This window comes from Alosa sapidissima, chromosome 1, assembly GCF_018492685.1.
Source record: "Alosa sapidissima isolate fAloSap1 chromosome 1, fAloSap1.pri, whole genome shotgun sequence".
In the NCBI taxonomy this organism is placed as follows: Eukaryota; Metazoa; Chordata; class Actinopteri; order Clupeiformes; family Clupeidae; genus Alosa; species Alosa sapidissima.
The window spans coordinates 42,890,715-42,901,562 of NC_055957.1; the positions used below are offsets into that span (position 1 = coordinate 42,890,715).

Sequence of the window (10,848 nt, forward strand, 5' to 3'; positions counted from 1 at the left end):
CCTCTGGTATTCTAAGGTAGGCTATTGAAATGTCTAGCCCCCCCTCCAAAAAAAGAAAAATCGAGGTTCATATCAAACCGTGGGTCAAAAATCGTGATACGAATCGAATTGTTAGGTTGGTGTATCGTTACAGCCCTATCCTCCAAAAATCTGTCTAAATTGTACCAAAAAAAAGCTTAATGAGAGTAAAATGTGACCAAACCAATATTTCCATCATAAAACTTTGGTGTACTCAACATTTCCGGGTCCACAATGGGGCTCTATGGGCTGTCCACCGGATTATATAGGAGAAGAAGGATGGTTTGTGTGTTTTCTTCCTACACCTCACGGTAAGCTATTTTGTTGCTCTGATTGGTTAGGTCTATCCAATTGAGTGCAGAGGCATTCCCCCCCCTGTATCGGTTGAAACACGCCCCATAATTACGTCCCAATGGAGCAGTATCAGACTCATATTCTGACTAGAATTGAGTATGACTATGTCAGGCTAGGCTACTGGGGCTTTGCCTAGAATAGTGTTCTGGTCAGATGAAAATACGATTGAGATATTTTGACAATAAGCAATCCACATGGGTTTGGCGTAGGCTAAGTAGAAGAATTACTCATACTTAAGTATAAGTATGGGTAGGGTCATAAATACCATCAAATTCCAACACATTCTTTAATCCAGTGTTTTTCAACCTTTTTTGTGCCACGGCACACTTTTGACACTTAAAATGTCCCACGGCACACTAACATCCTGTGTTAAGAAAAAATAAACATACCATAGCCAAAATTTTCAAATAATACACAGATATGGCCTTATTATGGCTTCTATGGAAGACCTGCTCAATAAAACAAGCGACCTCGGTTTCATTTGTAGGTGACTATATCTAATTTAATTGTTGTTATGAACTGGATATGTGATGATTCTGTGAATACTGGATATGGCCCCCGTTGTACAATGCCCGCATACCACAAATAGTGCAATCATACAATCAATGAGTTCAAACAGTTGCTTTTCTGGACCAGTGAGTGACATTTGGGTAATTTTCTGCGGCACACTAGTGTGACACTAATCAATCCTCTTCATTGCTGTGTCTGTTTATGATCTAATCAGCAACATAACTAGACAAACCACATGCCCTTGATCTGGGCACCATCAAATTCCAACAAATTCTTCAATCAATCCTCTTTGTTGCTGTGGTCATTTATGATACAATCAGTAACCCAGTAATCAACATAAGCCATTGGTGCGGGCACCAACAACCACCACTCGAGAAACAAGATTTCACAAGTCAGTGAAAGGTTACAAATGACCCCAAGTAGTCTGGGATCGCCTCAGCCTTAGCCATTGGCTTGCCTTTTCAGCATCTTTGGATAACTCTTTTACAGATCCTTTCAGTGATCATCCTCCAAAACCAAAATCCAACAGAAGCGTTGTGGCTGACTGTTACAAAGCTAGGCCATATCCATGGAGTAAACATTGGGGGGAACAGATGTGAAAGGGGGCAGAGGGTCAAAATGAGGAAAAATCAGGTTATGGTATTTGCCAGATGCTTTTGTCCAATGTGACTTACAGTATAGACCTATATCAGGCTGAAAGAGGCTAAGGAGGAATACAGAACGAAGGTGAAACAGAAATTGCAGGAGAACAATGTGAAGGAGGTCTGGGATGGAATGAAGACCATCACTGGTCTGAGGAAGAGTAGCAGCTCTGTTGAGGGAGATCCAGTTCGACTGCCCTGCTCCAGCTCCAAAGGCAGTCGTCCGTCAACCACCCCCTGCTGACTCAGACACTGCTCTTGCTTGTTGGCCTGCCCAACTCACCCCTCCCCCACAAGATGACCATGAACAATGCAACTACACTGACGCTGGTCACAAGCCACCAGTCTCCAGCCACCAGACCTTAATTGGGGCAATAAAGGTTTCATTCATTCCTCTACACTTCCATGACCTCTGGCTGTCCACTGTTACTGCTTACACTGTATACTAGCTATATTAGCCCACTTGAACAACACCTCCCTCCATCCCCTAGTCCGGACTGTGGTCTAACTTCATACTTGACCAATGGCTGATACCCTATTACATTAAACCAAACCTATCCTTGCACTGCTGCTATAATTCTTTAAAGGGAAACTTGGCAGGATTTCCCCCTCTGCTGGAGAAATTGTGCATTATGCTATTTCAAACTGTGGAAAAAGGTAATGATAAAGCACATGGATTTGTTTACAAGCTAGCAAAACGGTTAGCATAAGTTCGGTAGACAATGTGGATGTTACAAGGTAAGAAACACGATTTAAAACAAGTTTCTTGTTTCTCACTTCTCTTTCCGGGACGGTAGTCTCAATGTTGCAAGGTTGGTTTTCCGCCTGGGGACGCTAGGGGCAGCGGGAAAAGTCACCATTTTCACCAGAACAGGTCATTTAACCATCTAAATGATTTCTAAACGGATTTATTACGTTGAAATAGTTGCCAAGTTTCCCTTTAATATCTTCTATAATTCTATAATTCTTTGTGTATATTGCCCATATAGTTATACTACCGGACCATTATACATCCTTAGTACATTCATGTGGATCCTTGATTTATCTTTTACTTAGTATATTTGACTGCCCTTATTAGTAATGTGGATTTGTTTTCTTTTCATCATCCTGTTTATGCTGTAGTGTATGTTGTGTGTTATGTCTTGAGCTACTGGGACCTTGAATTTCCCCTTGGGGATCAATAAAGTATCTATCAATCTATATCTATCTATCTATCTGTATACAGTAAACACTACTAGTTAACAATAGTTAATAAGTTTAAAATAAAGTTGAAAAACCTACATTGAACATAATAACTAATCATAACAACAGTATCAACGTTAATGACAATATCACATATCAACAATGAACAAAACCCACCATACACGACACCATAACCCTGTAAGAGAGTTCATTAATTAAGTGCATGGTGAACAAATGAGTCATTAATTAAGTGCATGGTGATGAACAAATGAGTCCATGTCTTGAAAGTACTAAAACCACCACAAGGTACAACTTCAGGTAACCCATTCCCATTCTTCAGTTTTTACTGAAGAAAACAGTCTTGACCGTCTTAGCATTAATGGACAGGCAACACAGCAAACACTCTGAGGACCGCAGTGGATGAGACGTTGAGCTGGAAAATGGAATTTAGGCAAGGCAAGGCACGTTTAACCACAGTGTTAGTTTTGGTTGATTTTGCCAAGTAATTAAATTAGCTGTTATACGTAAGACTTTGCACTTTGTCCTTCACTAAAATTAGGGCCCATGGTGTGAAATGTTTCTTTTTCTTTTTCACAATAATGTCTAACAGTATTACACAGCTGTTTTTCTTCTCTTTCTGTGGGGGTAGAAATGTGAAGCCATTTATTAGGGATTAATAAATAACATATATCTGAGACACCCTACATTTACACAACCTGTTTTACATGTATTCCACAACACATGCATTGATAAGTGTAGCAGAGCAGGCACTTTATTAATGTTTGATAAATAGTCCAAATGTGTGTGCATGTGTGTGTCGGTACAGTGAAGTGAAATACTTGATGTAAATTCCAAATAACCTTAACTTCATCACAACATTATTTTGCTCGGGTATATTTGCATACATGAAAAAGATTCAGCATTTTGTATATTCATCCAAATGTCATGGTGGTTTAAAATGAGTGTTCATGTTCTGGTGAGGTAAAAATACTAAATGTACTGCATAACGGTACATAATATAACCGAGTGTGACATTTTAGACATGACATGACATGAGTACATTAAGCAAATTCTTAAACAATCAAGGGTGGGGAGTCACTGCTGATGAACTCCAGAAACAGGCCCTTGATCACCACATTGCAAATAAACCAAATTACCTGTCAATCATCTACCAAAGTATAAATATCTTTTCACATACTTGCATGTTACAAATTGACCAGTTTTTACACATCTCTATGACCTTTTGAGGGAAATTAAATACTAGAATCCAGTCTTTTCTCCATGGACGCCATGTGCATTTGTCCCATCAAGTTCTGCTCACCTAAGCAGCTCTTTAGCTGGTGATTCACTAAACTTATCTTATAGGCAAACACCTGGCCACAGCCCTCACAGCTGAATGGCTTTTCACCTGTGTGAATCTTCATGTGTGTTTTAAGGTTGGACGACTGGTTAAATGTTTTTCCGCACTGACCACAACGGAAGGGTCTTTCTCCAGTATGAATGCTGACATGTTTGCGGAGGTTGCTGGGGTCCGAGAAGTGCTTCCCGCAGTGTGAACACCGGAAACGCTTCTCCCCCGTGTGAATGCTCTGGTGCTTTTTGAGACTGGAAGCCTGCGTGAAGCTTTTGCCACAAAGAGGGCAAACAAAGCGGCGCTCTCCAGAATGCACTCGCTGGTGCTCGATCAGACTGCTGCCACTCTGGCAAGCCTTGCCCCCCTTCTTACCCGCAAACCACTGCTTATGCGGTCTATACTGAACGCCTGTGTACTCTAGAGTAGTAGAAAGAGCACTGAGTGAGGGCATTTCACCAACCATGGTTGATTCAGGAGTTACACTTCCAGGGTCTCTGGACAATTCACTTCTGTGCCTGAAACTGTCAACATGATACATTTTCTCTTGGTGTAGGTCTGTTGCTGTGGTGTAGGAACAGTTGGAGCTATTTCCTTCATGGCATAGAGAGTTGACAAGATGGAAATTGCTGAAGGAGCCTGTGTCATGGTCAGGGTTTAACAAAGAATGCTGGTTGATGGTGTCATTGCTGCCTCTATAAGATGTTGATAATCCTTCATGTGTTTCTGAGAGAGTGTCCCTTGTGTCATCTTGCATTCCTGATTCTGGTTTGTTCAGGGAACAACAATCCAAAGACATGACTTCAAAAACATGAAGACATCAAACACATGAAAAACATATGACTGTATGGGGTCAAACTATAAAAATGGCATTTTTATTTCTTTCGATACCTTCAAATATATGGGGCTCATCATCTTTGATATACGCATCCAGGCTCTCACCCTTGATATGTTCACCTGTGTCAATGGCAGCACACTGCAACACATGACAGGTAACACAGAGATTATAATGTAAACAAAATAACTTCTGTCGGCTCAAACATCATCCTTTATCTTACTTTCAAGCATGCCTTTACAGTAAAAACACAATACAATATGTAATTCTTTACATCTCATTCATTGATAATGACAGCGGTTTTCTAGTTTCCAGGGTCAAATGAACCAGATTAATGATTGTGAGTGTGTGTACGTGTATGTGTGTGTGTGTAAACCTATTTGACCACAGGAATTGAAAAAAACAATGTAACTGTATAATAAGAAGAGAACCTGCCCGACAAACCTCTATGTTTCTGCAGTCCAACATTTCTGGCATCGTGTCTACTGTTCTGTGCTGAGCATCCACTGATTTGTCTCCGTGTTTTTGCACTGTAGTATAGCAAGAAGATCAGAATAATTTTGTGATTATGGAAAAAGAAGTTCTCTGTGAAATGCATTCATCTGCATTTGCTTACCTTCCATGTCATCCACATGTATACAGTCGCTTGTGTCTACCATTCGTTCTTCTTTGATTGTAATGACATCAGGAATCACCCCCACTGTGCAACCAGACTGACAAACATCACATGAGATTTACACAACTTAGAGCCAAACTATTTTCTACTAGACACATGCTATACATACTTTTAGTTAACAGACCTATACATCAACATTTTCTTTTTAATGGATTCTCAACACATTTCATCTTCATTTAAAAACAGCAAGAGTTATTCAGCATCGTGTATAGAAGCATAATGCATAAACATTAACAGTAAAAATGCCCTGTATATCTTAATTAATGACGTTCCTATCTCCTTAATTCGGAAAGCTCTTTTTTAAATTAACAAGATGATTTTTCCACATTCATACATTTATTTTTCTGGCATCTTCACTGTTGAATCCAGACGTTCCATCCATTTGATGAACTTCGACTGCTTCATTTTCAGGATTGTCTGGTGGAAAAAAAACATTTTTTAGTCTAAGATGGCTCGTAGAAGGCTGTCTTCTAGCCTACTAATCAACTCCTCTAGCCTACACTGTGCAGCAGAAACCTGGCAAAGTGGCATGTAACGGTAGTGACCCTTTGGAATGATGACTGACTGATCGATTGAAATGAAGCAAATAAAATACATCTGTGAGAAGGTGTGGGCCTACAAATCTGTGAATTCTAGAGCAGGAATTGATTTGGGCCAGCCTAAAGCCATGTTGATTGACAGCATGCCCCTTCAAGGAAAAACAATGGCAATAGAGCAAAAAGCATATCAATAGTAATACAGGAAAGGCAAAACCTAGTGTAGGCTACACCAAAAGCCAAAAGTAATTGAAAAAACAGAATGCTGAATTGAAAAACAATCTTCCTTCATATGTCCTCATTTTGTTTTTACTTATTTATTCATTCGTTCTTCTTCATATTTCCACATTCATTTTTGTAGCCCATTCTTTCACAGCTTTATGTTTTTGTCTCACTCTGGTCATTCCGTATACTGCAGCATTAATTAACAAGCGTTAATTCAACAGTCTAGAATGTTGTTGTTTTTTTTTTTAGAAAAGAAAGAGAAAACCACCAAGAAATTACAGATACATTTTGAAGAACTTAAAGAAATTGCTAAGTTCCCTTGACAAGGCATGACAGGGACATGCCATGATATAACATAACATGTTCTCCATCATCAAAAGAGAGTGAAACTCAAGGCGAGTAACCTGAAACTTACCCACTGTTCTGGATCTCTTTTTCGGTGACTTTTTAACAGGAATTTTACAAGTTTGATTAACTGATGAAAGTCTCTCCCGGTTGTATTTCGATGCAAAATCCATATCAGCCTCTAGCAACTGTATCTTTCTTTTTAAAGCGTCGTTTTGTTTGCGGCTTTGGGATATTTCTATTTGTAAAATAGCGTAGCCATTCTCCACAACTTTACAAATTTCTGCAACAGCGGCATTGGCAAGGTCCTCTATTATACCGGCTATTTGCGTTTGGAATCCCACGTGTGTCATTTTTGTCTAAAGATGATTTCTTACAGACAAACAATATATTTTTGGTCACATTCGTTTGGCCCACATCAATGGCAGCAAAATATCCTAGCCAACTGCTGGATCAAGATCCTGCTTCCGTGTCAGAGTAATCAAAATAAAAGCCTCTAGAACATACAGACATACACGTTAAATTACATATTTTTGTTCTTAGAGACAAAAATGTAACGTTCGTTCTCAATTTCTAGAAGTTATTTATCCAAGTTACGTTTTTTTATTACTAAGTATATGAAATATGATCTCAAATGATGGTCCAGGTTTCGATGGGTCCAACCTCAGCCCAGTAGATGGCAGTAATGCATTTCGTTTTCCAATTTACAGTAGGTCTAGAAAAGAGAAAAAGAAGAATTTTGCTTTTGTAAAATTAGAAGAAAGGAGTAGCCTAGCCTTGAGGTCCTGGGAACTCTCGCCAAAAGGAATCCCCTTCCTTAAAGTTTACACAAGATCTGATAACAAAGCTATAACTGAGCTATACATAATAGACTACACGGTCATACACGTCTAAATGCAATAATGCTGTTTGTAGACGAATTTGAAGGGGAGGTTATCGAGATCGTTGAGAGATTTACAAAAGCAGCTATGATAGATATTCTGGAGGTATTTAATAGACGTTCCTCAGCTTTACGCGAAGAGAATGAGGCGCTCAGGACATCACTGGTGTTGATGGAGCGCGAAATGCGCGCAATACGCAACGCATGCAATAAAGGCAGCACTTTAGATGTGTCAGTCGAACTTCAGGTACATGGAGAGCCAGCTACAGCGGGGACATGTAAGTTCTGATCAGCATCAAATTTCATTATGTTAATGATCAGTCAATTAACAGAGCCATAGCCTTATTTCCATGCTGTCTTCACCAGTGAGTTGTCTGAAGAGAGAAAGAGATCCTTCACCCTCACCAACTCCCCCCTTCAGCAACGCCTCAGCTAGTGACCTGCCAACAATGGATGGGCAAAGTATCCCACTAACTTTGACAAGCCAGGTTGGTCACTTGTTTCTGACTTATTCTTTCTACTTTTGAGATAGTCATTAGTCTAGCCTCGAGTAGACTTTGCAGGGTAGGGAGTATAGGCTAATTCTAGAGTTAATACAATTACCAACTAAATCTATTTGTAATCTCTGTAGTTTCTTTGGAAAATATACTTTGGCCTTATTAAATTCACACTATTGTATTGCATCTTAACACATCTCCATGATTTCACAATATGGAGAATCAATATGTTCTTGTTGTTACAGGGTGACTGTCCAGAATCCTTCCCTTCTACAGATGATATCTCAGAGAAGATGGGGGACGGTTATACAGATAGGCTCTCATCCTATCCCGACGCTTACTATACGGAGATTGAGCCTGTGGAAGAGTTTGGGCACGGCATAGTGCATCAAAAACAGGGGTTGCCCTTGAAAAACAGCATCAGAAATGCTATTGTGATGAGTCAGATAAGCATGCAGAGGAACCACAAACCCGTGGCCCACAGAACTCCAACATCTGATAAATCACCATTGGTCATGATGTCTGATGCACCTGTTCAACCCACAGAATATCCGTGTTCATCCTCTGATGAACCCCATGTTGATTCATTCAGCTACACACAACGCAACAAGGTCGTCAGCGTCACAGACAAGTTTAAGCAGCACCCACATACACATCAAAAGAATTCTACATCCCTGCCTGGGCGACCATTCAGGTGCACGTTATGTGGGAAGGCATTCACTGCTAAGAGCAGTCTGACTGCACATCACATCACACATACTGGAGAGAAGCCCCATAGATGCAGCACCTGTGGAAAAGGATTTGGTCTCGTCTGCAATCTCAGAACACACGAGAGGATCCACACTGGCGAGAGGCCTTACGTCTGCACACACTGTGGAAGGAGCTTCACTCAGAAACACGTGCTGAACAGGCATGTCTGTCTGTCGCATAAAACCAAGGCCTCATTGTCCACTTTGCAGAAGAGCAGTTGTGCTACTCATATTTGAGTCCGACCATCTGATGCACAGGGGTAGACAAAATTGAGTTAGAAAAAGACAGTTCTGCAATATTTTCCCCTCTGCATAATTAATAGTATGAGTAGAAAGTCTAGTGCCCCTGTTATTTTCTGTTCTAAGTTGCCAATTCAGAAGAAAAGAAATTGACAATATCAGGGGGACTCTGTTGTAATACATTTTGGGGGAAATGGAGTTGCTATAGGCATCTGTTTTTGAAACTAGAAACCCTGATGGTTTAATCATCCTGCACATTTGGACTCCAGGCCCTCCCATCTCTTTACATTGTGCCATCTTAAGTTTCTTGGCAGTGTCTTGCATGGAATAGCCTAAATATTGCAAATACATGCAGGCTTCTGAAGAAAGCTCTTCATTTGTGACCATTTTAGACGATTAACAAACCCAAATCTGATACTGAAAGAAGTGTTTTCTAATTATGAATATTGCCTAGAAATAACAGTGTTTTAAAACTTTAAGTCTTAAATTATGTGAAAAAAAAAAGTTTCAGTGATTCCAAAGTTCTAAACAGCACATAGGCGTATACAGTATCATTCCCATGCACTTTCCCATTGCCATGCGGCAACAAAAGGCTGGTTTCAATGCGCACTGCCTATAGTACACAGTGTTACATAAGATGTTCTGTCTTCTTTGTGGCTTGATTCTTGTTTCTTTGTGCTTTTGACTAATTGCACATGTGCCCTCCTGTATATTGTCTCTATAAATATATGAAATATGAGAAAAGTATCCTGTGTCTGGCCTGGTCATTGTCTGGAAAAATTTGTTTAGGTGTGGTCAATACAAAGAATCATCGGGCATCTGATGTCACTAAATGACTGTTAGACTAATGTGCTCTTTAATGGTCGCTACAGTCACTTTAAACAGGTGAAGTTAGACATTTACTTATGATTCTGTTATGGTGTAGAGTAAAACTAGAGTGATATAAATTCCACTAAATGCAGAAAAAACAAATAAGCCTTTAAAATAACCTGTATATATAAATATACAATACATACAAGCCTTTAAAATAACCTATATCTGTTGATAAATAAATACAATAAATAATCACAAGCATACAATCGTGCAAGCATACCATCATTATTGTTTAAATATAGATAGATAGATACTTTATTGATCCCCAGGGGAAATTCAAGGTCTAGATAGATAGATAGATAGATACTTTATTGATCCCCAGGGGAAATTCAAGGTCTCAGCAGCATACAGACAACACAAACACATTCTTTAACAGCAGAAAGAGTAATTAAAGTATATAATAGAAAAACACAACTAAGCAATAAGGACAGTAGAAGATAAAGAATATGCTAAATATACTAAAATACAAATTATACTAACTAAACTTAAATACAATATATAAAAATATACTAAAATACAAATTACAAAAATACAAATTATACTAACTAACACTTAATCTAAATCAATTCATCCTTCCTCAGCAGCATACAGACAACACAAACACATTCTTTAACAGCAGAAAGAGTAATTAAAGTATATAATATAAAAACACAACAAAGCAATAAGGACAGTAGAAGATAAAGAATATGCTAAATATACTAAAATACAAATTATACTAACACTTAATCTAAATCAGTTCTAAAAACATTATCCACATAGTGGTGATTAATCAATCAGAGGCGCAATGACTGAGGCAGGGACTGAGCCTGTGATTCTCTGTGCATAGTAAGGTATGGTAAGGTGCTCTAAGGTGCTTTGTGTGAATGAGTGTCATGGTGGTAGTGCAATGGTGATAGTGGTCATGGTGATAGTGCAAATGAGTAAGTCCAACAGTGC

The 10,848-nt window shown here is 39.2% G+C and overlaps 2 protein-coding genes across 2 annotated transcripts; one reads left to right on the forward strand and one right to left on the reverse strand.

Annotated features, from left to right (window-relative positions):
- Positions 1-3,455: 3,455 nt before the first annotated feature.
- LOC121712197 (zinc finger protein 16-like) lies at positions 3,456-7,128 on the reverse strand. Its single transcript, XM_042096300.1, has 6 exons — positions 6,744-7,128; positions 5,902-5,984; positions 5,508-5,604; positions 5,336-5,421; positions 4,948-5,032; positions 3,456-4,821 (listed from the first exon to the last, which is right to left on the reverse strand). Exons 1-6 carry the CDS (start codon positions 7,024-7,026, stop codon positions 3,959-3,961), a joined length of 1,497 nt encoding a protein of 498 aa, XP_041952234.1. The 5' UTR covers positions 7,027-7,128; the 3' UTR covers positions 3,456-3,958.
- An 88-nt stretch (positions 7,129-7,216) lies between these two features.
- LOC121712276 (oocyte zinc finger protein XlCOF8.4-like) lies at positions 7,217-9,773 on the forward strand. The gene is made up of 3 exons (XM_042096426.1): positions 7,217-7,831; positions 7,920-8,041; positions 8,296-9,773. The coding sequence occupies exons 1-3, from the start codon at positions 7,576-7,578 to the stop codon at positions 9,034-9,036; spliced, it is 1,119 nt and encodes a 372-aa protein (XP_041952360.1). The 5' UTR covers positions 7,217-7,575; the 3' UTR covers positions 9,037-9,773.
- The last annotated feature ends 1,075 nt before the right edge of the window (positions 9,774-10,848 follow it).

Bases quoted from the DNA above. Each gene is read 5' to 3' on its own strand.
- LOC121712197 (XM_042096300.1), bottom strand. From the start codon at position 7,026: ATGACACACGTGGGATTCCAAACGCAAATAGCCGGTATAATAGAGGAC. The intron at 5,605-5,901 runs GTATGAATGTGG...GATGTTTGTCAG, and splicing joins AAGATGCCAGAAAAATAAAT to TCTGGTTGCACAGTGGGGGT. The intron at 5,033-5,335 runs GTTTGTCGGGCA...CATGTGTTGCAG, and splicing joins TGGACTGCAGAAACATAGAG to TGTGCTGCCATTGACACAGG.
- LOC121712276 (XM_042096426.1), top strand. From the start codon at position 7,576: ATGCTGTTTGTAGACGAATTTGAAGGGGAGGTTATCGAGATCGTTGAG. The intron at 7,832-7,919 runs GTAAGTTCTGAT...TGTCTTCACCAG, and splicing joins GCCAGCTACAGCGGGGACAT to TGAGTTGTCTGAAGAGAGAA. The intron at 8,042-8,295 runs GTTGGTCACTTG...TTGTTGTTACAG, and splicing joins CACTAACTTTGACAAGCCAG to GGTGACTGTCCAGAATCCTT.